This window comes from Aquarana catesbeiana, linkage group LG09 (assembly GCF_042186555.1).
Source record: "Aquarana catesbeiana isolate 2022-GZ linkage group LG09, ASM4218655v1, whole genome shotgun sequence".
Classification (NCBI taxonomy): Eukaryota; Metazoa; Chordata; class Amphibia; order Anura; family Ranidae; genus Aquarana; species Aquarana catesbeiana.
This window is the reverse complement of record NC_133332.1, coordinates 108180073-108207346: the sequence shown is the minus strand read 5'-3', so window position 1 is coordinate 108207346 and position 27274 is coordinate 108180073. Positions and strand designations below refer to the sequence as shown.

At 43.0% G+C, this 27274-nt stretch overlaps 1 protein-coding gene across 2 annotated transcripts in view; it reads right to left on the bottom strand.

Annotated features, from left to right (window-relative positions):
• Window positions 1-883: 883 nt before the first annotated feature.
• LOC141107991 (UAP56-interacting factor-like) overlaps window positions 884-27274 on the bottom strand; it is a 113316-nt gene continuing 86925 nt past the window's right edge. For both annotated transcript variants that reach the window (XM_073599131.1, XM_073599130.1), the window contains exons 6-9: window positions 24702-24754; window positions 24476-24550; window positions 13541-13661; window positions 884-1220 (exon numbers count right to left, since the gene is read on the bottom strand). In XM_073599131.1, the coding sequence (XP_073455232.1) occupies window positions 1125-1220; window positions 13541-13661; window positions 24476-24550; window positions 24702-24754 (345 nt within the window). In that variant the 3' untranslated portion in view covers window positions 884-1124. The remainder of the gene's footprint in view (window positions 1221-13540; window positions 13662-24475; window positions 24551-24701; window positions 24755-27274) is intronic.

Below are 27274 nucleotides of genomic sequence, written 5' to 3'. Positions count from 1 at the left end.
TGAGCCCTGTTCTGTGTGACTTATGGATTGGGAGCGAGCAGGCACGAGTTCCCCCATAGCAAGCAGCTTGTTTTGAGGCACTCAGGGAAGAGAAGGGGCCAGGAGCGTCAGTGGGGGACCCGAGAAGAGGAGGATCGGGGTTGCTCTGTGCAAAACCACGTCACAGCGCAGGTAAGTATGACATGTTTGTTATTTTTAAAAAATAAAAAAATACCATTAATGTCACTTTAAGTACACTGCTTGAGCAGCAAAGTGTAACTAAGTTGGGGTTCCTATGGTTGGGGGGTTGTGCAGGGCCAGAAATTGGGTAATGCATACTGCTGGCTTCATATCACAATCCTTACTGAAGCTTAAACCCTTGGCGTCGTCCGCACGCAAATATGCGGCCTCTTGGCCCCTGGTCCTTGGCACCGAGAGGCCGCATATTTGAGTGAATTGTTGTCAATACAGCTGTGCTGAGAGTGCGTGTGATGTGCGCACCCGGCACCGTTAGGGGCACCTAACCTGAAAGCTCTGGATTGCTGCTCTCGATCTGGAGTTTTCGTATCAGAGTTTATGGATCACGTGACCGCAGTGATCTTAAGCCTGCCCTGCCTCCCGGAGTGATAAACCTCTTAAAGTTCCGTTCCATTGTCTGGGACATAACATGATATATCCAGGTGGCATTTGTGAAAAGCCATGAAGAAACCATAGTGAGCAGACGTAAATAAAATCAGTATGTTTGTTAAAAGACTTAACTGACAAACAGCATGTACTATAACCAATATGTAAATCCCTTTAAAGGAGCACAGTCAAGCAAAAAGCTTTTTTTTAGGATAGCATAAAACAGCAGACCAACTTCCTAGATCTAAGATCATGAATAATATCAGTCCAACACAGCAAGTTTATAAGTATTTGCAGCCATTATAGTTTACTCAATATTCTATAAAATCCTTTTTGATACATGGTGCAATTAATTGGATTTTATTACACTGTCAGCACAAACACCTGAGCATAACTAAGTTCTATAGCACAGGTCCACAATGCATTGCATTGAATGTGACTTGTCCATCCAGAAGTAAATGTCCTAGAGCAGAAGTTGAAATTTAGCTGTGTTCCTCTTTTCCTGGGAAATAAAATTGATGTTAAGCAAGAGTGACTGTCCGACCCCCTCTTCTGGCGGGTGTAAACTGTCCTTTAATCTTGAGGGAGGAAAACCGATCATTCAGTGTGACATTAGTCTGCAGAATACAGAAGATTGCATTAGCACTTTTCTTTGTTACATTTGCCACCCTTGCTAAAACAATCCTTGACACATATCATAAAACATACAACATTTAGGTCAATGGTAACCACTGAATAACCATTGAATATGAATTTAAACACAGTTTATGTTACAGAATAAAACACAAGCTTGCCTTTATATCATTTTCTACCTGTGCCTAATCATCAGCCGAATGTACCTGGGCTCAGTTTGGAAGTAACATCTACAGTACCTGTGCTCAATTCCTAATAGCGCTGTATATATTCCATCAGGTGATAAGGAGGTGTGGCCAAATTCTGGAAGAACCCTCTGCACACTATTATATACCCTCTCTAGCAAACTTCAGAAAAAAATAACAGGGGTTCAGTTTGGGGTACGATTGGTGAACTTTACTGAAATTCATATGCTGAATCAGAAGCCCACTGAAATCAATGGGAACCGAATCTCATAATTCAGTGATGGCTGTTTCCTAGGCTAATGGGCAAGGGGTTGTCAAATAAAGGGCACAGGGAGCTGAGCAACACCCTGGAGGACAGGTACCAAAGCAAACAAATAATTACCAAGCTTTTAGTGAAAGGTTCTTGTTAATCGCCTGGCACCATATATATCCAAACTGGTTCATGAGGACCAGTCTGGATTTATTCCAAGCAGCTCCACTTCCATCAATGTTCTTGATATGCTTTTTTTGTTTTTCAGGTTTAGGTCTAATGGTCTACTTCCATTAGACCCTTTAAGGACTAATTTGCCTGATGTTGCAGCCTTGGTTAAAATTGTATCTATCTGGGCATAAATATTCCTCTATCTGGGCATAAATATTTCTTCTTGTCCAAACCATATTTGTCTCAAGTGTAAAAGTTGGTGCCGTCTCATACTTAATTAGAATTATATGGCTCCCTCAGCTGCTGTATTTGTTAAAGAACGCACCCATTTGGATTCCTAAGCACTGGTTTTATATTGTTGATGCTTTATTTTTTAAGTTGGTAGATAAGGGAGGTTCACCAAGAGTCAAGCTAGAGGTATCACAGAGACCCTTAGATCAGGAGGGAATGGCACTCCCAAATATGCAGCTATATTATATAGCTGCCCAGATTCAACACTTGATAGGTCTTCTTGATATTGAGAATCGTGACTCTACGCAACTAGTTATTCAAAATATCTTAGGTAACCTGTTGGTGATCTTGATGTTAGAAGTTATTGTATTTGAAATCTTTTCTCAGGTTATTAATGATCCCAAAAATTTGGGACATAGTCAAATCCATGTTTAAAGCAGAGCTTCACCCAAAAGGGGAAGCTCCGCTTGTTTGCACCCTCCTCCCCTCCACTGGCACACTTGGCACTTTTTGGGGGGAAGGGGAGAGCGGCCCCCTTCATTCCCTAGCAGTCTTCTGGGACACATCACAGTTCCCAGAAGACTACGTGACCATTCATAAGACACAGTGGCTCCCGCATGTGCAGTACGAACCCGGCTGTAAAGCCGCAAGGCTTCATTTCCTGTTTTCCTTACTGATTATGCCAGTGCCTGCACCCAAATCCGACTGAAGAATCGGTTCAGGTGAGCACTTCACTGGACAGGTAAGTGTCCTTATGTTAAAAGTCAGCAGCTATAGTATTTGTTTTGGAGCAGCCTGGAGCTCCTCTTTAGGTATGAGGGATTTTCCATATATACCCTTCCGTGAGAAGTCAATAGTTTTTGGAAGGTTGCTAAATTAGGTATATTTAAACAGTGGGAATCCAAGGCATAACATATGTTTATCAGCTTTTTAAGGATAATGTTTTGAACTCTTTTTAACAATCACAAGTTGAGTTTCAAGTCCCTAGAACCAGCTTTTTTCGATATCTTGAAGTTCAGCATGCCATGTGTGCCCAACAGAAGCGGAGTTGCCTTAGATTAAAAAGGGGTAATGTGTCTTAAATATTGTATATCTAAAGCTAGTCGATTTTCAAATAACTTTGGCTTTCTTACCCCATAAGGCTAAATGGGAACAGGATGTAGACTCTATACATGAAGATATATACAAAATAATTCTGCGCTGCTCACAAGAAAGACAAAAAGAAAGCAGCTAACACAACCAACAAAGTGTATATGCAAGAAACGGTGTAGCGCTAAACCGTATCATAGATGACAATAAATTGGTAGGTATGCAGTGAAAGGGATCACCTATGCAAAGACCTATTCATGGGTAGGAAGTCCTGATAAAGACGTTATAACTAAAAGATAACAATAGTTAGTCCTTGGGTAGACATATGGTAAACAGGTAAATCCAATGTCCCAAAAAGGCAGATCAGCTCACTACCACCGGGAGAAAAAAAGGCTTACCAGATGTGATGGACCCGACAGGGCATACGCCGAATTGGGTCAGATAAGGCTTGGGTGGTAAGTGGCTGTGGGTGTCTGTGATGTCGCGGATTGCTGGATTCCTCCAACTGGTACCCGGGTCCTGGAAGGTGTGAGGAGTCCCAAGGATGTAGATGATTCTGTGGATCCTAGGGGGGGGATGAGGTGTTCCGTGGATGGGTCCCTCAAACCAGCATTCATGGATTAGGTGATGGTGTTAATGTGGAGAAAAGAAAGGGAGGGCCACAGTGTAAATCCGAATATAAAATTTTAATAAAAACTGTAAGGAAATACACTCACGTATAAGTCCAAAGTATAATACAGCGCTGTGACAAAGTGGCGACAATGGGGTCCTACCCGACGCGTTTCGTCCTAAAAAGACGTCATCTGGGGGGTTACCCCCACTGTAGCCACACTCATATATATAGGGGGTGCTTTAATGGTCATGGAAATCAGCTCCGCATTGAAAAAACGGCACTTCCGGTATTGGCTCAAAATGGCCGACCGGCGTGCGTTCCAGACATGCGTTCCTCGTCTCACTTCCGGGTTAGGAGGTGAACCGGAAGTGGGGGAGCGATCTGGAACGAAAAAGAATGAAAAAGAGAATATATGCCAGACTGAGTCTGACAAAAAACCTTTAACTGGTGCACAGTGAATAAGTGCAACAAAGTGGTTGTGGATCGGGACAACTCCCGATACTGCGCATTGCGCAATATGTGTGCGCAGAGAAAGGAGGTGTCTCCAGTATGTCAACAGGAAGTGACGTGAGTGGGACGGTGAGCGCAGCAAAAGCACTAAGATTGGCCATGCGCAGTGAGGGGAAAAAGATACATGGGATGGGAAGTAGTGGGTGGGACGGTGAGCGCCGCATAGGCACTGTGATTGGCCATGCGCGGTGCTGGTAAAAACAGTACTTGAAACGAGATGCCGCTGTCAGCGGACTTGTGACATGCGCAGTGAGGACTGAAAGAGTGCTAAGGGATTATAAGCAGACATGAAAGCAGTACAGAGACTGCCTAGTGATGTGTATATATGGTGAGGATGTGGAGCCAAGACACAAGTGCAAAGATGAGCTGCACGGATGGGCATAAAATCATAAAAATGTGAATCTCACACTAGATAAACACACTGTAGAATCAATGAGAAAAATAAAAAATATAAAATATAAAAGCCAGTGTAAAAAAGGGGGAATAATGGAGCGGGCTTCCATGAAACAGTATATAGGACAATGTGCCCATATGCATAGATGCCAATACATAAATGTACAAAATAATGTGGGCATGCATATAGGCACTTCCTATGACAATGATTATAGTAAAATACAATAAAATGCACACTTAAGTGCCACATAGGTATATATGAGACATAAAAACAAGTTAAAATTGTATGAATAGACAAAAAAGCAAAAAAACGAAAGCAAAACACGGAACCCCAAACAGAGGAAGCAAATCGCGGAACCCCAAAATAGGGTGAGGATGGAGGGAGAGAGTTTGTTGTTTAGAGGTGGATGTCAGGCTCTGTTAATGAAAGCGTTGACATCCAACTCCACATTGATACCTAACGGAAAAAGGGTACGGAGCTCATAGATCCAAAAAGTCTCCAATCGTGATACACCTCTGGTCATGGCTCCGCCCCTCCATGAGGGAACATATCGGTCTATCACTGTAAATTGTGTACCCGCAAACACCCGATTATGATGTAACTTATAATGTCGGGGAACTGTGTGCTTGGTGTCGCCGCTCTTAATCAAAGCAATGTGCTCCGCTACACTTCGTTGCACTTATTCACTGTGCACCAGTTAAAGGTTTTTTGTCAGACTCAGTCTGGCATATATTCTCTTTTTCATTCTTTTTCGTTCCAGATCGCTCCCCCACTTTCAGTTCACCTCCTAACCCGGAAGTGAGATGTGGAACGCATGTCTGGAACGCACGCCGGTCGGCCATTTTGGGCCAATACCGGAAGTGCCGTTTTTTCAATGCGGAGCTGATTTCCATGATCATTGAAGCACCCCCTATATATATGAGTGTGGCTACAGTGGGGGTAACCCCCCAGATGACGTCTTTTTAGGACGAAATGCGTCGGGTAGGACCCCATTGTCGCCACTTTGTCACAGCGCTGTATTATACTTTGGACTTATACGTGAGTGTATTTCCTTACAGTTTTTATTAAAATTTTATATTCGGATTTACACTATGTGGCCCTCCCTTTCTTTTCTCCACATTAACACCATCACCCAATCCATGAATGCTGGTTTGAGGGATCCATCCACGGAACACCTCATCCCCCCCCTAGGATCCACAGAATCATCTACATCCTTGGGACTCCTCACACCTTCCAGGACCCGGGTACCAGGTGGAGGAATCCAGCAATCCGCGACATCACAGACACCCACAGCCACTTACCACCCAAGCCTTATCTGACCCAATTCAGCGTATGCCCTGTCGGGTCCATCACATCTGGTAAGCCTTTTTTTCTCCCGGTGGTAGTGAGCTGATCTGCCTTTTTGGGACATTGGATTTACCTGTTTACCATATGTCTACCCAAGGACTAACTATTGTTATCTCTTAGTTATAACGTCTTTATCAGGACTTCCTACCCATGAATAGGTCTTTGCATAGGTGATCCCTTTCACTGCATACCTACCAATTTATTGTCATCTATGATACGGTTTAGCGCTACACTTTTTGTTGTTTCTTGTCTATACATGAAGATCAATGGGAATTTATTTTACGAGTTGTCCTCAACACATCTTTATTTATTTCCAGTAGGATGACCCAGCTATACTGTATATACTACATAGAACTTATAGGACACCCAAGTGGCTACATAAGCTCAGATAACGATAATCTCTTCCTTGACCTAGATGTCGTCTTTTTGGCTAAAAAAAAAGTGGCTTTCGCCAGCTCCTCCCACAGTTGATAACTGGATAAAGGTGGTACTGTTCTTTATCGTAAACAATTAACGTTTCAAAAAAGAAGATGCCACAATAATTTTGAAAAAATATGGCTGGTATAGTTAAATGCACCTCAGGTTGCACCAACAGAACTCTTCTTTTTTTATTGTTATGCTTGTGCCTGTATGTTATTATTGTAATTTGCCTATTGTACATGCAGTGTTTTATGTATTTCTATGTAGGAGAAAAGTTTTTTCTTTAAAAATTAGTTCAATAAAAAAATAAATTAATGTTTTGTGGGGAGCAGTTTTTTTTTTTAATATTGCTTAAGGAGCACATCTGTACAATATATACAAAAGAAAAAAAAAAAAGGTTTGGTCCTACAAAACGTAGGGGTCTAGTATGGATTTTGGGGGGTATCTCTTGCCATTTTTTTACATAGTACCACTATTCAGTCACAAAAAAAGGAAACCGTAAATAAAGAAACGCATGTTTTTACAAGTCCTTTATAAAAAAAAAAAAAAAAAAGTTTTAAAAAAAGCCCCACCTCGTAAAATCCATTAATAATCACTTCATCCAGCGATGCGAATCCTCGTCAATGACAATGAACGACACCCACTCAAACAAAAGCACACAAGATCTCTGCAACACATCCGATCCAGTTGCTGTACTTCGCCGAGATATTGTCATGTTCATATTTAGTAAGTGATATCAGCCATCCATCCCCGGCCCCTCTGTTTATATTCAGTTGTCAGCCAGGAATGCTGGTTGTTAGGACGCTGGTGGACACCAGCCCCATAAAAACCTGTCTAAAAAATACTTTTTCATACAAATGCATGGCACAGCAGGCACATATCAGGAATATGAAATGTTGGGTTTAAATATTCTTTATTTTACAGTTTTCAGGATAAGAACATTTCTTTAATCGTACATCACGGGACACAGAGCCATAGTAATTACTATGTGGGTTATAGTCCACCTTCACGTGCTGGACACTGGCACACCCTAACAGGAAGTTGCCTCTCTATATAACCCCTCCCATACCGGGAGCATCTCAGTTTTTTCGCTAGTGTCTAAAGTGTTGGTCACGAGTGAAGATGTGCTGTGCTGAGCTCCACTGGAGCAATCCTTGCTGGGGCTAGCTATGCAGCCGGATCCATTCAAAGTGTCTTTTATGCCAAATTGAATGGTACCTGAGCCACGTGTCCAAAGAAGCGAGGTCTTTGCTTGTAAACGCTTCTCTCTTTAGAGAGCTGGACCCGGGGTCCAGTACTTTTGGTATTAAGGCCATAAAGTTTTACTGGCAGGGTGCTATTACAGGTCCAGGATTGTGGGTTCCCTTAGGGTCCCCGGTTCCTGAAGGTTTGTTAACGGAACCCACTGTGAAGGGTGAAGATTGGGTCTGCTGGTTTTACCACAGAAAACCCTGGAAAGGTAAGTGGAGTTTTCTAAGGAATTTTTAAATTTTCCTATGAAATGTCTCCTTTAAAGTAAATGTTGTCGTGCCTAAGTGTCACCACTGGGGGCTGTATGGAGCACATACCGTCTCATGCTTTGCTCAGAGATCACGCTGTGTCACAGAAGCAGCAGACTTTTTTCCTCCGGCTAGCAGGCAGACCTCCGGTAAGTTTGAGGGGTTTTGCTTCCTCCAGACACCCCCCACCTGGGTTGAACTCTTCCCCTCTTCATGAGGCAGAGTACAAGGGAGAACTGAAAACTATCGGCAATGCCGTTTTCTTTCACCGCCCCTACTCGGCGGCGGCTTTCAGGTCTCCTCCATGCCATCCCTCCCTCACTCAGAATCCGATCCCGTCAGATCGGAGGCCCGTGCCTGCGTGGGAAAACTCTTTTTATGAAAGAGAAGGGTTGGCACAATTTGAGGTGGGGGCGGGCTTAGGGCAGCGTTGGCGTCCTCCAACGCGGGAGTGTGTAAAAAAAAAAAAAAACCTCCATTTGTGCTGGCTGCAAAATTGTCAGAGAGACATAAGAGCAAAGAGGAGCATGAACGAGGTTTTGGTGACACAGGCATTTCCTATTTGACACATTTACTATTTGCATCAGGCTGAGCATTAATAGTAGCGGCAGCGGCTGGACTATTGCTCAAGCAGTGGATGCCATTTCTTCTAGTAGTACCTCTGCTTTGTGCATCGGGCTAAGGTTGAAACACCCCCAAAAAGAGCTAAAAGGGTCTCCCTCAAGCTCTGGAAAGCCTACTAATCTCTACAAATGGCATCCTCCCCTGAGAGGGGGTGGCTGGTCAGAGTGAGCATTGGGGCCATGAAATGTTTGCAACTGTTTTCAACACTGCAGCCCCTGTTTATTTTACTAAAAATCTTATTTCCTTAGCTATGATAGGTTTTTTTAAAAAAAAAAGTTTAGTGACTCTAATCGCATCCCAGTATGGGTCAAAATGCGACAAGTTCTCTTCCATTGACCAGGACCCACAAACTGAGGAACTAGTGGCAGGAGAAGACGAATTCCCTCAGGGGACCATGGTGAGGCTGATGACTCCTCTTCTGAGGTGTCAAATGCGGGAGAATCAGCTGTTTCAATCTTAAGATTGATGGTGCAATTTCTTGCTGAATGGTCCGCTCCACATTTATGTACCTTCAACTGGGTTTGGGTTCGCTAAAGCCTCCTCAAGCTGTGCATGCCTTTTTCTGTCCATTCATTGTTGGAAAAGCTTTTTTGTATCTGAGAGGATCACCCAGATAAGCATTATTTTCCCTCCTTAAAAAAGTTTTCACACTTTATCCTATGGTGGAGAAAATTCACTAAAAATGGGGTATACCAGCAATTAACGCTGCTATATCCTCTGTGAATAAAAGTTTGACTTGTTCGGCAGACAATGCTCAAATGCTTAGGGATCCAACGGATAAAAAGTTGGAATTCATATTAAAAAAAACCCCACTTTTTTCTCTGGCAGATTGAGTGTCTCAGCCTGCGCTGACTGTAATTGCTTAATCATTGAGAGACCAGTTTAAACAGGTGTTCAAGGTTATCCTGCTCACCAGGCCCAGAATCTGGCAGCTTTATGTTTGCAATAGTTGATTTGAGAGATTCTATCCTTCAGGCCTTGCACCCTTCGCTAAGCACCATGCAGAAGCTCCTGGCTAGTCTTCCTTTTGCAGTGAAACGGCTATTGGGGATGTTTTGGATAATATATCCAAAGAAATTCTAGTGGAAAAAGTACCCCTTTTGCCATTTAAGAAAATGAGTAAATGTATTTTCATTTTTAAGGCTCCTTTTCTGTGCCAGGGGCATCAGCCTCCAGGCAGTCATGACAGCTTCTGCCGTCAGGTTCAAAAGGGAATCCTCAGGGTTAACCCCAGGGACAAAAGAGGTCTTGGGGGAGGAAACCTACAAGATACTGAAGCCTCCTTATAAGGAGGCGCCCCCGCTCGCTCAATAGGGGGAATTCTTCTGCAGTTCTCAAGGATCTGGCAGGAAGAGTGTCAAGACGAATGTGGGACTTCCTCACTAGCTCTAAGGTACAAACTGGAGTTCCAAGAGTTCCCGCCTCCTCGTTTTCTCAGATCAAACGTACCTAAGGATCCAGAAAAAAAGAAGTCTTTCTCTCAAGCATTGGACCATCTTTTGGCAAAGAGTGATCATGGTGGCCCCCATGTAAGAGCAGAGGTTGGGGTTTGGTTAAATCCAAATGGACATTCTGGAGCTCAAAAATCTAAATTTATTTCCGGAATATAACCACTCTTTTTTATCTCCATCCTACAAGGAGGAGAACTTCTGGCGTCAATCGACATCAAAGATGCATACCTCCATATGCCTATTTCCTCGCTCACTATTATTTTCTACTTTTCAAGATGGAAAATCTTCATTTTCAGTATGTAGCTCTGCTTTCCGGTCTAGCTACTGCACCTTGAGTGTTTACAAAGGTTCTGGCCTCTCTTCTAGCCAGATTAAAGGCCTGAGGTATAATGATTACGGTTTACCTGGATGATCTGTTCTTGATAGTCAAGTCGGTAGCCCACTTAGACCAAAGTATGGTCACCACATTCAACTACCTGGAATATCTAGGTCGGTTTCTCAGCCTAGGAGAAATCTTCTTTAAAACCATGAAAAGGGCTAAGATACTTGGGTCTGGTCAAAGGTACACCCAGTAAAGGGTATTCTTGCCCCAGGCAAAGATCAGCGCCATAAAGGAACTGATTTAGGTGGTCGAAGCAAGATGAATTCTTCTATTCAACTTTGCATGAGGTTGTTTGTGAAAGATGGTGGCTTCATTTGAGGCCCTGAAAGCGACCAATCTCGTCTGATCTTGGAGGCTAAGCAGGGTCGGGTCTGGTTAGCACCCGGATGGACCACCTGGAAATACCAGGTACTATAGGCTGGGTACGCCGGAGCCTCAGTTTATGGTTAATATCCAAAAATCTGCAAAGGGGAAAATCCTTCCTTCAGTTACCACGGAAGTGGCCCAGATAAGAAATGACCTTGCCCATTATCATTCTATAAATTCAGGCAGAGCACTTGGTTCTGAGGGCCTGAACGTTCAGTTTACGGTATTGTCCTGCCAGGATTCAATCCGACTATCACAGCAATGGCCTATATTAATCACCAAGGGGGCACAAGAAGTTGTGCGGCCCAGAGAAAGTTGAATCATATCCTATCTTGGGCAGAAAATAATGTACTTTGCCTATCGGCGGTCTTCATTCTAGGAATAGAAAATTGGCAGGCGGACTACTTGAGTCGCCAGCAGTTGTTCCTGGGAAAATGGTTCCTTCACCCCAATATCTTCCTGTCAATGTCAAAGATGAGGGATCCCAGACATAGATCTGTTTACGTCCAGGTTCAACAAAGAAATCGACAACTTTGTGTCAAAAACAAAGGATCCGCTAGCATGCGGAACAGATGCCTTGCTATTCCCGTAGAATCAGTTCTCACTGATTTATGCATTCCCTCCTATTCTGCCTAGTCCACGACTTCTTCGCAGGATCAAGCAGGAAGGGAAGTCAGTGATTCTTTTGGCCTCCAGCGGGGCCCAGGAAATCTTGGTATGCAGGGATCGTAAAGATGACAGCAGGGGACCCATAGACCCTACCGCCACAGCCAGACCTTCTTTTACAAGGTCCGGTATTCCATCCTACTTCACAAATGCTAAATTTAACGGCTTGGCTATTGAGACCCACACTCTGAAGAAACGTGGGCTGTCAGGTTCAGTGGTTTCTATCTTGATTAATACAAAGGAGCTGGCCTCCATAATTATATATTATGGAGTCTGGGAAGCATATGTCTCCTGGTGTGAAACCAGGGGTTGCACCCCAGGAAATAGGTCAAAGGTAGAATCCTTTACTTTCTGCAGATGGGGTGAGAAATAAAGCTGGCCTTGAGTGCTTTCTATGGACAGGTTTTGGCCTTATCTGTATTATTTCAACGACCACTTGCTTCGCTTTCTTTGGCTCGTAATTTTATTCAGAGTGTAACACGGCTTAATCCCCGGTTAGGTCACCCCTGAACCCTTGGGACTTGAATTTAGTCTTTGGCGGAATTACAAAACAGCCTTTTTTTGGACCGATATGACATATTCCCTTGGTCCTTTTTTTTTTTTTTTTTTGACAAGGAAACTATCTTTTCTGGTAACCAAATCTGCTGCAAGAAGGGTATCAGAATTGGCTGTTTTTTCTTGAGCCATATTATTATTCACAAGGATAAGGTAGTATGGCGTCCTCATCCTAACTTTTTACCGAAGATAGTATCAGGTTTTTATCTAAACCAGGATATTATTCTATCTTCATTTTTTCTAGAAGCCTGTTCTATGAAAGAAAAATCACTACATTCTCTTGATGTGGTGAGAGCAGTCTACGTAAAGACGACTGCTCAGATTTGGAAAACGGATATTTTGTTTGTATTGCCTGAAGGTCCTAAAAGAGGACAGGCAGCATGGAAATATACTATTCTAAAAGGATTCGACAAGTAATCGTTCTAGCTTAGGGTTTAAAGAGGTAGTTTCTACCCTCTCAAATCAAAACGCACTCCTCTAAGGCTGTTAGTGCTTCGTGGGCAGTGCATCACCAAGCCTCCATGGCTCAAATCTGCAAGGCTGCAACTTGGTCTTCAATCCATACATTTACCAGATTCTATCAGGTGGATGTAAAAAGACATGAGGATGTCGCCTTTGGGGGCAGTGTACTGCAGGCAGCAGTATAAGTCTTCTGATCTCATGGTGCCCTACTTTTGTTGTGTCTCCCTCCCCTCAGTTGGCATTGCTCTGGGACATCCCACATAGTAATTACTATGGCTCTGTGTCTCGTGATGTACGATTGAAGAAAATAGGATTTTTATAACAGCTTACCTGTAAAAACCTTTACTTTTGAAGTACATCATGGGACACAGAGGTCCCGCCCCTCTTTCTAGTATACAGGTGTATTTCTTTGCTACAAAACTGAGATGCTTCCGGTATGGGAGGAGTTGTATAGGAGGCAACTTCCTGTTTAGGGTGTGCCAGTGTCCAGCACCTGAAGGTGGACTATAACCCACATAGTAATTACTATGGCTCTGTGTCCCGTGATGTACTTCAAAAGAAAGGGATTTTACAGGTAAACTGTTATAAAAACCCTATTTTTCAGCAAGTACACAAAATACCTTTTGATCTTGTCAAAAATGCAGTGCCCTTGTGAGGGAAAAGAAGTCTTAGTTAAACTACTAGTCCCTTCAATCCACCATATAATGTAGATGAATAAAGACAGACAAGTCCAGCCTGTGTGACAACCATGGGTGCCACATCGATACAATAGTGGAAAAAGCATAGACATGAATTATTTGTAGGATTGGCAGGTGAAAATAAAGCCAAAACAAGCCTGAAAAAAAACAAAACAAATGCAGCCACCACATAAAAAAGCCCAGCAACCTGTAATATATAATACACTGTATTTTTAGTTTTGGGTTGAGATACACTTTGCTTTAGACATGAGTAATGTAGCTGCAGTCTTTCACAGTTTGCTGCCCTTGTGTTCCCTTGCAGTTTGTGCATTATTGTCACCACTACAACCACTTTTGCTATGTTAGGCATTATATTCCAGGTCGGAGTAAATGAGATAAAAAATGAACTCACGTGATTAGCCATAGCTCGGAAGTTGAATCTCAAAGGCACACCTTTGGGAGGAGGTCCTGATGCCCGAACTCCTGTTTTCCTAAATTTACCACCGGGTTGCTTCATTCCTGGTTTGATGGCTCTGTGACATTGATTAAAAGATGGGAACATTGGTTTTCTAGACATGACATAGCCTAGGCAGCATTTGCATAATAGAACCAAAATATGACAAATCCATTTATCAATACAGCAAGGGGGTACCCTAATTCATAATAGCAAATTTAGCATTCAGCAAGAGGGCACAAATATTAACAGCATGCATAACCGGCCAATCAGATTTCCACTTTTATCATGTTAGAGCAGTTACATTCAAAACAGTCAATGATTTCTGTTTCCTATGTGTTATTTCATGTTGCTCTTCCTAAACTGACCTTCCACAGTATATATATGTCATTACTTTGACTTTTATTACTTGGGTTATGGCAGCAGCTAGTTACCATAACCCAGTTATTTTTTTCTGTGGGTGATTTGGCCCCCCTCACCCCCCCCCCCCCCCGCCAATTTTCGGTCGTTTCTGGGTTTACCAGAGCCGCCTGTAAACCGGAAGCAATCTGATCTTGATGGCCCCCACTCGGCTCTATGCCCGTGGAGGACCGGAACGACCTCTGACATCACTTCTGGTTCTCAGGCATAAAGTAAATGTTTTTTTGTTTTTTTTTCAGTCAAAGTGTCAACTTTTTTTTAATTCTTTTGCTTTTAAGGGTAAACGAGAGATCTAGGGTCTTTTTGACCCCAGATCTCTCAATAAAGAGGACCTGTCATGCTTATTTCTATTACAAGGGATGTTTACAATCCTTGTAATAGTGATAAAAAAATAATAAAGGAACAGTCTAAAAAAAAAATAAAAAAAGTAAAATAAATAAGAAAAATAAATAAATAAATAAAGCATCCCATCCATCTGTGCTCACGCGCAGAAGCAAACGCATAAGTAATTCGCACCCGCAAATGTAAGCGGTGTTCAAACCACACGTGTGAGGTATCGTCTGTAACTCTAAACAGATAACGTGTAAACATTTTTAAAGCGTCGCCTATGGAGATTTTTAAGTATCGTAGTTTGTTGCCATTTACGAACGTGCGCAATTTTAAACCATGACATGTTAGGTATCTATTTACTTAGCGTAACATCATCTTTCACATTATACAAAAAATTGAGGTAACTATTGTCGTTTTTTTTTTAATTCAATAAAGTGTATTTTTTTCCAAAAAAATTTTGTTTAATAGACCGATGCACAAAGTGTGACATAAGTGTCAGTGTGACAGAAAGTGTGACATAAAATATTGCAACAATTGCCATTTTATTCTCTAGGGCCTCTGCTAAAAAAAATATTATATATATATGTATATATATATATAAAATGTTTGGGAGTTCTAATTATTTTTCTAGCAAAAAATACTAATTTAAACTTGTAAACAAATAATTCTATAAAAGGCCTGGTCAGCAAGTGGTTAATAAAGTGGAACCGAGATTCTATAATACTTGTTCCCAACCCTCCTTACAAAATACAAATGCATAATAGCAGACTTTAGATCAGCACTTAACTTTTCTTCCAGGTACACCACCAACTCTGTGTACCATTGTTTACATCTGAATCCTAGTCAGTGGGAGCACAGTATTAAGCATGCAAGTGCTATGTCCATGTTGGGCTGCTCATAAATCTATTGATCTATGGGCCACTCATTACAGTCTATGAAGAGATGAGCACATGAGCAGTACTACACCACCAAACATCGCCAGCTCAGATGTAGGCAAAGCTGGAATACAAGACAGGCATTGCTGACCACCTGGGAATAGGGTAAGGCAAGATCTGAGGTCTGTTTTGTTTTGATACTTGTTGAGAAGAGCAGAACACTTGAAACATGTCAGTATATAATTTTTTTCCACTTAAATCTTGGACCAGCAAATCAGAGGTGGGTAAGCTTCTAAAAATCTGAAAAGTCTGCCAACAGTTCAGATTTCCTTCTGTGAATCTGTCTGCCCATTAGGATCTGCATTTTTTTTTCTTTTATTGTCCCAATAAACTGAATAAACTGAAAAAGGGTCTACTGTATCCCTTACTCATTCACTATGGTGCAAGTTGTGTTGCTATGGCCATTTGTATTGTCTTGATAGCAATAATATAGAGTTAGGTTTAGTAAGAGCATATTGTTTGCAGAAAGGCCAGGCTCCCCCCTCCATTGATATGTAAATAAACTAGTTGGGTAGGTTTTGGAGCTGAGCAGAGTAAGTTGGTACGCAGGAAGTTGATGGGAGGGGCTTGGGAGCTTTTGAAAGAAACATGTGTTCGGACAATAGAAGAAGAATAAAGAGGAAGACATGATGCGAGGAGCTCAAGGAGACGTTTTGAGTTGGAGTGAGCAAGGAACCATGAAGGACATTAACATTTTAAACCCTAAGTTGAGTAACTGTTTAGTTTACTTAATGCGTACATATTGTACATGCTTATATTTGTAGGCATATATTTGTAAGCTATGAGTTGTGTTGTATTGTGTATTCTACAGTTGTATGTGCAGTTTTTCCTGTTTAGTAAAGCATTGATAGACTATAGAAGTCTAAGCTTCCTTGCTTTTACCGCAAGAACCTTAATAGATAGACGCAAAGTATAACATTGGGGGCTCATGCCAGGATTTGTGCTAAAATCTCAACTGAAGCAGACCTGTTTTCTGTGGTGTGTTGTGTTGCTTGTACTGGGGGAAAATGCTGCGTACATTGTTTAGGAAGAGTAAAGCTGCAAAGATTTCTGGTGTCCAGGAGGACTTGAAGGCGTGCACCCTTACTACCTGGGCCAGAAATAGTCAGTGGATGTCTGTTGTAAAGGAGCTGGCTGGATATGCTTCTCCTTTGAACAGAGCTTCGGGGAATGGAGTCTCTGATCTTTCCTCAGATTTTAGTCTCAAAAGTTTTGGGTTCAGTAAGGGAGAGATACGGGCAGTTGCTGTGTTTGGGTTGCACTTCCTGCATGCTCTACATATTGAATCTGAAAAGAGGGAAAAAGCAGAATTAGAAAGAGATTTACTGCAGTAGCATCCAAATGTTTGTAAGAAACTGCAATCAAGGCAAAATATTTAGAGAGGAGGGTAATCAAAGTTAAACTAGCAGTGGCTTCGAAGTGTGTTCAAACCGCTGTAGGCGGAACTGAAGATTTGAATGAGCAGGGTGCAGCCCTCATAAACAAGTCTAATGATGCCCTAACAAAGGACAAAGGCCCAAAGCCTGTAAGCAGAAGTAGGACATGTGCCACTGTTACTTCCCATAAGTGGGAAGCAAGGCCTATGATCTCCAGGAGACACATGTGGATTGATTTACTTAAGGTGGGGCTCCCTAGAGAGGAAATAGATGGAATTCCTATACCAGCATTGCTTAAGAAGTGGAAGCAAGTGGTTGGGAATGGTAGATTCAGTCACATTAGGGGTTTCTGTTGCCATAAAATGGGGCATTTTGCAAAAATTTGCCATGCTGAGAAGACTGGACAATAGCAGGCCTGTGTTCTTTCCAGGACAGCACAGAAAGACATGCAAGTTTATTTGTTACGTTGGAAGTCAATGCCTTTCAGTGAAAGTGTTTCAAGGCAACAGTGGGCACCCTACAATAGTTTTGCAGTTAGAAGTTTCCTATTATGCTATAAATTAAAGAGGTGGTATGTGTTGCTATGGCCTATTTGCTATTTGTATTGTCTTGCTAACAATAATATAGTTAGGTTTAGTAAGAGCATATTGTTTGCAGAAAAGCCAGCCCCCCCCCCATTGATATGTAAATAAACCGGTTGGATAGGTTTTCGGAGCTGAGAAGAGGAAGTTGCTATGCAGGAAGTTGGTGGGAGGGGCTTGGGAGCTTTTGAAAGAAACACGTGTTCGGACAACAGATGTGTTTGGAAGGACAAAGAGGAAGACATGGATGCAAGGAGCTTGAGAACTTTGGAGATGTTTTGAGTTTAACTGAGCAAGGAACCATGAAGGACATTACATCTTAAACCCTAAGTTGAGTAACTGTTTAGTTTACTTAATGCGTACTTATTGTACATGCTTATATTTGTAGGCATATATTTGTATGCTATGAGTTGTGTTGTATTGTGAATACAAAAAAGAAACAGCACTTAAAATGCCTCATCTGTAAATTTGTGAAGAAATGAAGAAAAAGAATTCCAAAAAAGGAAAACCTGTGGTCAGACTTTAAAGGTACAACAAACAGCAGAATTATAAAAAAAATTAGCATTTATTGAAATATATATATAATACAAACAACAGGATCATGAAAGAAACATCGATAAAAATCATATATACAAAAAACAATCTATATATGATATGAGCCCTAATACGTCTACATGTTTCGTTGTACACTTCTTCAGGACACATTTGGGTTTCAGTAGTTGCAAAGAAGAGAAAGGGGTCTCACTATCTTGCAAAAGGAATCACATATTAATCAATCAGTGATCGACAAAGTAATTTCCAACAAAGGGAAAAAAGCAAGGTGGCGCAATGAGGTCAGAGCGAATCACCAGGCAAACAACACCCAGGAACCACCTGTGAATCAATGATCACGAGTGTCTAGGTATGATACTTTCAAACAGGGGATGCCGCATCAAAGTGAATATTCATAGAAGACCTGATATAATCATAGATTGTTCGTATCAGAAAATATAGGAATCCCTCAGTCAGAAGTAGCCACAGACTAAGAAATGTGGCCATATATCAAAATCGATACAAAAATCTTTAAGAGTGTCCTGCTCTCTCCCCGGGGATTTTCGTTACATTGCTATATCTTTATCTATCTTGGATGATAACAGCTCAGATCTGGATTCATTACTTTTGATATATGGCCAAATTTCTTAGTCTGTGGCTACCTCTGACTGAGGGATTTCTATATTTTCTGAAATGAACAATCTATGATTATATCCGGTCTTCTATGAATATTCACTTTGATACGGCATCCCCTGTTTGAAAGTATCATACCTAGACACTCATGATCATTGATTCACAGGTGGTTCCTGGGTGTTGTTTGCCTGGTGATTCGCTCTGACCTCATTGTGCCACCTTGCTTTTTTATTTTTGTTTGAAATTACTTTGTCGATCACTGATCGATTAATATGTGATTCCTTTTGCAAGATAGTGAGACACCTTTCTCTTCTTTGCAACTACTGAACCTCAAATGTGTCCTGAAGAAGTGTACAACGAAATGCGTAGAAGCATTAGGGCTCATATCATATATAGATTGTTTTTTGTATATATGATTTTTAGCAAGGTTTCTTTCATGTTCCTGTTGTTTGTATTATATACATATTTCAACAAATGCTAATATTTTTGTATATTTCTACTGTTTGTTGTGCCTTTAAAGTCCGACCACAGGTTTTCCCTTTTTGGAATTCTTTTTCTTTATTTCTTGTGTTGTATTGTGTATTTTACAGTTGTATATGCAGTTTTTCCTATTTAGTAAATTCAGGTCAGGTTTTTAATTGCATCTGTAACCCCAACAGGAAAATTTTCCCTCAACTCCTGTCCCTGTGACACCCATATACAAAATGGGGGGAGTGGCTGTCATTGGGACAGGAAGACACACTGAGAAAAAAAAATTGGTCAAAATTTCTAACTGTTCCCAGTTCTAAGAAAAATGCATTTTTCTATTTTTGTGTCCTCTTTTGGAGAGGCTTTTCAGCACATACCGCCCTGACAGAAAATGAATGGAAATATCCCTAATAGGGACACAGACAGCAATAAAAAACCTGAGAGTATCTAACACTTCCTTGCTCTATCTAGATCACAATAAAAAAAAAATTGGCTTCAGTTAGTAGGATGCAGACAAACAAAACAAATATATAAGAATGCTGGCTTCTTCCTATGCTGATACCCACCTTATCTCTTTTAGTAGTGGGCAGAAGCTGCAAGGACCCAAAAAAACATCATGGTCCTTCTTTGAAATACTAGCAAAGTGCTGCAGGGCAATAATCACTCTCCCCCTACCAGTGCGGACTCTGGGGTGGGTGTCAATTGCTGAATCCTGTCCAGATCTATTTACTGTAGCACAAAGTATTATATATACATAGCCCCCAACTGTCCCTGATTTCGAGGGGCTGTCCCTGTTTTGGAGCAATGTCCTTCTGTCCCTCTTTCCTCCTTATTTGTCCCTTATTTTGATCTGATTTATATAGTTGTATATTAAATGCACTATTTATTTTTCAAAAAGTGTTTACCGGTGTTAAACCTTTCATTCAATTTCTAAATTGCTGCATTTGTAAATTTTTAAAAGCCAATATAAAGGAATAATAGCAATTAAACAAAAAAGCCCTTGTGGGTTTAACTATTTTTTTTGTTGTTAATTCTCCTTTAAAGGGGTGTGGTAGGGGGCGTGTCCTATGCCTACATAATTTTGCTAGTAGGTGTCCCTCATTCCCATCTCAAAAAGTTGTTATATACAGTATCTCACAAAAGTGAGTACACCCCTCACATTTTTGTAAATATTTTATTATATCTTTTCATGTGACAACATTGAACAAATGACACTTTGCTACAATGTAGTGAGTGTATAGCTTGTATAACAGTGTAAATTTGCTGTCCCCTCAAAATAACTCAACATACACCCATTAATATCTAAACCGCTGGCAACAAAAGTGAGTACACCCCTGAGTGAAAATGTCCAAATTGGGCCCAAAGTGTCGATATTTTGTGTGGCCACCATTATTTTCCAGCACTGCCTTAACCCTCTTGGGCATGGAGTTCACCAGGGCTTCACAGGTTGCCACTGGAGTCCTCTTCCACTCCTCCATGAAGACATCACGGAACTGGTGGATGTTGAGACCTTGTACTCCTCCACCTTCCATTTGAGGATGCCTCACAGATGCTCAATAGGGTTTAGGTCTGGAGACATGCTTGGCCAGTCCATCACCTTTACCCTCAGTTTCTTTAGCAAGGCAGTGGTCTCTTGAAGGAGTGTTTGGGGTCATTATCATGTTGGAATATTGCCCTGCGGCCAGTCTCTGAAGGGAGAGGATCACGCTCTGCTTCAGTATGTCACAGTACATGTTGGCATTTATGGCTCCCTCAATGAACTGTAGCTCCCCAGTGCCGGCAGCACTCATGCAGCCCCAGACCATGACACTCCCACCACCATGCTTGACTATAGGCAAGACACACTTGTCTTTGTACTCCTCACCTGATTGCCGCCACACACGCTTGACACCATCTGAACCAAATATGTTTATCTTTTTTGATGCAGTGTGCAGCGTGTGGTCTGAGCACTGACAGGCTGACCACCCCCACCCCTTCAACCTCTGCAGCAATGCTGTCAGCACTCATACGTATATTTCCCAAAGACAACTTTCTGGATATGACACTGAGAACGTGCACTCAACTCCTTTGGTCAACCTTGGCGAGGCCTGTTCTGAGTGGAACCTGTCCTGCTAAACTGCTGTATGGTCTTGGCCACCGTGCTGCAGCTCAGTTTTAGGGCCTTGGCAATCTTCTTATAACCTAGGCCATCTTTACGTAGAGCAACAATTTTTTTTTCAGATCCTCAGAAAGTTCTTTGTCATGAGGTGCCATGTTGAACTTCCAGTGACCAGTGTGAGAGAGTGAGGGCGATAACGCCAAATTTAACACACCTGCTCCCCATTCACACCTGAGACCTTATAACACTAACGAGTCACATGACACCGGGGAGGGAAAATGGCTAATTGGCCCAAATTTGGACATTTTCACTTAGGGGTGTACTCACGTTTGTTGCCAGCGGTTTAGACATTAATGGCTGTGTGTTGAGTTATTTTAAGGGGACAGCAAATTCACACTGTTATACAAGCTATACACTCACTACTTTACATTGTAGCAAAGTGTCATTTCTTCAGTGTTGTCAAAAAAGATAAAACATTTACAAAAATGTGAGGGGTGTACTCAGTGGCGGAATTACAGTCGCACTTGCGACGGGGCCCGGCATTCCGCCACTGTGGGGGGGGGGCCCAGCGGGGTTGCTCTTCACAGCGCTCTGAGGCTGAGCGTGTCTCTCATCTAACAGCAGCAGAGACACCGGCATTGTTTGTGTTATTTCCCTGCTCTCCGTGTGTCCTCTCTCTCGCACGGCATGACAGAGGACACACAGCTGATCTCCCCCCTCCCCTCTCCTGTATGCTCCGCAGGAAATGTGAGCTCCTTAGCTTCACACTTGACTGCCCGTGGAGCACAAAGAGGGGAGGGGGGATATCAGCTGTGTGTCCTCTGTCATGCCGTGCGAGAGAGAGGACACACGGAGAGCAGGGAAATAAAACAAACAATGCCGGTGTCTCTGCTGCTGTTAGATGAGAGACACACAGGCGTACAGCGGAGCGGACTGAAGCCGCCTCCCTCTCCTCTCTGGTTACGGAGGGGGAGGAGGAGGAGTCCGAGGGACACATGCCGGTGTGCCTATCCTGCGCTGTTCTGAGGTCTGTAAATTTGTATTCAAATAGACATGTGCTGGGGGGGAACACTATGGGAAGGGGGGTCTGCACTGATGGAGGGACGGTGGTCTGCACTGAGAGGTGTTCTGCATTGATGGGGTGGGGGTCTGCACTGAGGGGGTCTGCATTGATGAGGTGGGGGTCTGCACTGAGGGGGGTCTGCATTGATGGGGTGGGGGTCTGCACTGAGGGGGGTCTGCATTGATGAGGTGGGGGTCTGCACTGAGGGGGGGTCTGCATTGATAGGGTGGGGGTCTGCACTGAGGGGGGGTCTGCATTGATGAGGTGGGGGTCTGCACTGAGGGGGGTCTGCATTGATGAGGTGGGGGTCTGCACTCAGGGGGGTCTGCATTGATGGGGTGGGGGTCTGCACTGAGGGGGGTCTGCATTGATGAGGAGGGGGTCTGCACTGAGGGGGGGTGTGTGCTGATGGAGGGGGATGGTCTGCAATGAGGGGGGTCTGCACTGATGGAGGGGGGGTGGTCTGCATTGTGGGGGGCCTGCACTGATGGAGGGGGGTCTGTACTGAGGGGGGTGTGAACTGATGGAGGGGGGGTCTGCAATGAGGGAGGGGAGGTCTGCACTGATGGAGGGGGGTCTGCAATGATGGAGGGGGGTCTACACTGGGGTCTATAGTGATAGAGGGGGGTCTATACTGATAGATGAGGGTCTGCACTGAGAGGGGTCTATACTGATAGATGGGAGTCTATGCTGATAGAGGGGGGCTATACTGATAGCTGGGGGTCTGCAATGAGGGGGGCTATACTGATGGATGGGGTCTGTACTTAGTGAGGAGGAGCTATACTGCGAGAGGGGGGTCTGTACTTAGTGGGGGGTCTATACTGAGAGGGGGGTCTGCAGTTAGTGGAGGGGGGTCTGTACTGAGGGGGAGCTATAGTTGGTGGAGGGGGGTGACACCAATTTTTTCCTCACCGGGTGACACCAACCCTAGTGATGCCACTGGAGAGACACGCTCTCCGCTCAGAGCCATGCTGTCCTGAGAAGACAGAGGACTCTGATGGGCACTGATAGGGGGCACTGATAAGATTTACTGATGAGCACTGAAGGAGAGGCACTGATAGGGTACACCGATGGGAGGCACTGATAGGGGACACCGATGGGAGGCACTGATAGGGGACACCGATGGGAGGCACTTATAGGGGACACCGATGGGAGGCGCTAACAGGATTTAATAATGGGCACTGAAGGGAGGCACTGATAGGGGGCACTGATAGGGGGCACTGATGGGAGGCACTGGTGGGCAATGATAGGAGGCACTGATGGGGGGCACTGAGAAGGCACTAGGGGGCACAGATAGGGGGCACCGATGGGAGGCACTGATAGGATTTACTGATGAGCATTGATAGGGGGCACCGATGGGAGGCACCAATGGGATTTACTGATGAGCACTGAAGGGAGGCACTGATAGGGGGCACTAAGAAGGCACTGATAGGGGCACTGATAGGAGGCACTGATGAGCACTGAAAGGGGGGCACTGATAGGCTGCACTGATAGGAGGCATTGATGGTCATTGATGAGCACTGATAGGCAGAACTCATAGGCTGCACGGATGGGCACTGAGGAACACTGATAGGCAGAACTAAGGCAGTATTGATGGGCACTGATGGGCAGTATTGAAGGGTACCGATAGGTGGCATGGATGGACGTCCCAGGGGGCATGCGGGAAGCATGATTTTGGGAGGATGTCCATGGATACCCTCCCAAAATTGGAAGCCTGGAGCTCGGATGGAAGGGGGGGGGCCCATCATTGTTTCTTGCACCGGGGCCCTGAAGGTTCTAGTTACGCCTCTGGGTGTACTCACTTTTGTTAGATACTATATATATATATATATATATATATATATATATATATAATATTTATATTCCTATATTAATAAATTATAAATGTTTCTTTATGAAATTGTATTACAAATAATGAAGAAACCCCCACATTCACCAATTTACACTTTTATTTGTGTTTTACAAACTCAGAATGCACAAATCTCCTTGAACTTATTTGCAGTATTGAGTTCAGTATTCTGGGAGATTCCTACATATGCTGTGGTTTAACTTATTAAAAAAAAAACTCTTCATGCACAAAGGTGCTGATTCTTGTAGACCATGAATGGCCTGTTTGTATATCTGACTTGAGCCGCCAGGTGCTGTGTGCGGCCAATGTAAGTGTGTGGGGACACAGCGGCTGCACAGACACAGCCGCTTGTCCTAATTTGACAGGTGTGCGAGTGAGCAGGTCCCCTAAATGTATACTGCCACAGCCCACTTGTTTGGAAATACTAACTTGTATGCCTAGTATACAGGAGGGGGACAAATATTTTTATTTCCAAAGAAAAAAAAAACTAAAAAAAAAAACCACAGTAGACCAGCTGATATTTTAGGGTATTCGCAATCCTCTAACTCACTAACTAATTCATTTCATACAGATTTCTTCCTAAAATAAAAGTGATAAAATCATACTCACTGTGAACCTCGATTTGCTTTAGGGTTAGGGACAGATACTGTTAGAGTTGTTCCAAAGCCCTCATCGTTCTGCCACCTGTCAAAAAAATATATGAAACATCTCAATTTCTATTTGTTAAATTTAACATATACACATACATGCAAATACACTCTATACATACATAAACACACTACATATACTGTAGCAGATCCATACATACTGTACATATAGACATATAAGGACAAACCTTCTGGTGTTTAGCTGCCTTTTACCACGGTTCATCTTGAACTGCTGTGTTAGCTGGAAGCAGACAACATAAAAAGGTTTATATTTCAGTAAGGTAACCAATACTAGCTATACCACTAATTCACTTGATTACTAATTCTGTGCTGAAAAAGGTCTATGAATTCCAATTTTTTAAAAAACTGGCCATATGGCAGGAGTGTCCATCTAAAATGTCATACCCTTATTTCACTTATGTGCCCTTGTGCCAGGACACTTTGGTCACAGGGATATGTAGTCTGTGACGTCAAATCACATGATGCAAAACATTGTTTGTACTCTGTTCTCTGTGCAAAACCAATATAAAAAACCATTGGAAAGGAAAAAAAAATCACATGATGGATCTGGAACATGTACCCAGGGCTCAAGCATGCATACAGAAAAACAGAAGTACTGGATATTTTGCGCACTGGGGTAAGATTTTACAAGTAAATATTTAATATTTTATAATGGATTACTGATTACTATAGGGATAGTTTTACACTTTAATCTTATTTTGAATCATTTAATTTTACAATAAAGGGCTTGTAAACCCCCATTTTTTTTTTAAATAAAAACAACAAGCATGCCTATACTTACCTGCTCTGTGCAATCGTTTTGCACAGAACAGCACCAATTCTCTTCTTCTGGGGTGCCTTGCCGGTGCTCCAGACCCCTTCTCTTCATTGTGTGCACCCACGGAGCTGCTGTGCTTGGGCACATTGCTGGATCAGATCAGGCTCAGGTAAGAAAAAGGGGGGTTCTGGGGGGAATGCATTAGGTGAAAAACCTTGAGGCTTTACAACCACTTTAAATGTGCCCATACATGGATCGAAATTGGGCTGGTTCAGCAGGGACTGGCTGAATTTGGATCCATGTATGGGCACACTGGTTTACACAAGTCAATCCATTGACCAACTTGTGTACAATCAGACTGTCAGGTTTTTCCCAAACAATAAGTGCTGGCAGCTATAGACAGAAACACAATAGCACTGTGGGAGGGATTCCACCATCAACACTGACTGTGTTGATGGGCAAATCAAGCAATTTTCTTTCCTTCCACCCATGATGGAAGGAACGAAAATTGCATAATGTATGGCCTGCTTAAAGAGAAAGTAAACCCTGATGGGTTTTACTTCCTCTTCTTTCCCCTGCAAAGTCTCCATTGTCCCCTATGTCCCCGCATTCATCTTCAAACCTCTTCCTTCCGGGGCCTGGCCGGAGTCACGTGACATCACTCCCACGCAGGAGCTGACGGTCACAGCATGGGCCTTTCAGAAACGGCATGACTGTGCCCTTTCTTCAGTGCGCATGCACCGATGATGTCAGCGCAAGCCTATATGGCAAATATCTCCTAAACCTGCAATTTCCAGTACTTACAGGTAAGCCTTATTATAGGCTTACCTGTAAGGAAAATTGGTGTGTAAAGGTTTACAACCATTTTAAGGCTTGTATCTATGCATTGGGGTAACACATGCTCATTTGGAGAGGGGGGAGCAGGACTAGAAGTGAATAAACTTTGTTGCAGGCTCAGGTGATAAAATGAATATGCTGATAGGAAGAGAGAGCAGTGTTATCACATAGGTGAACTGCTGCTGCTCCTTCACTGTCTAATCACATGCTGGGGGCATGGAGATGCACAGCTTTATTGCTTAACTGCATCACAAAAAAAAGTCACCATTCTGGTGAGGATGTGTAAGGTCCCCTTCACACTGGCAGAGTCCACCAGCAGATCAGCCCACTCAGCAGGGGATCTCTCCTGAAACAGAGTGGACACGAACACAACCCGCTGTTCACTATGGGGCTATGGGGCTGTGGGGCTGTCGGATGGAATTGGACAGCCTGTCCATTTTCATCCAACTGTCATCTAATCCACCGGACGGAGAGGGAACGGATCTCCATCTGTCTGTTTTTAGTGGACAGAATCGGATCAAATGCCGACGGGTGTCATAGAAAGTAAAGTATGGTCCGATCAGGTCCACCTGAAAAACTGACCCGAAAAGGGGCTTAAGTCTCAGGGCTGGACAGGCAGAAATTGTAGATAATTGCATCCAATGCTTACCATAAATTTTCCTTTCCTGGTGCCTATTCATGGCAGCATACCAGTGATAGAGCTTTGCTCCCATCCTTACCTACAGGAGCAGTTAAAATCTATAGAAAAGTGATAAAGAGATCCGTAGCATTCTGTATAACTATACCAGAACTGAGTGTAGATCAATACACTGAGTCCACTGTTCATACTGCCATAGAAAATTATGGTTTATGATACAATATTAAAGTTTCATGGTGCTCACATGGCAACCTACTAGTGATACATACCTAACTAATAGGGAGGGTGATGCTGAAAAAGATAAATCTTATTAGCACAAGACATGGAAGCCTGAACAACTCTTCTGCCAAAGTCAACCGTGGTGAGATCCTGGAGATCTATGTTGCAGTGCCTGTGGAAGGTGTAATGCCATAACCTACTAGATGCTCTGCAAAGAGTCTCTAAGGGGACCCTTGTGTGTGCTGCCCTCAAGGTCAAGATAAATCTTGTCAAATTAGCTCTAACCACTG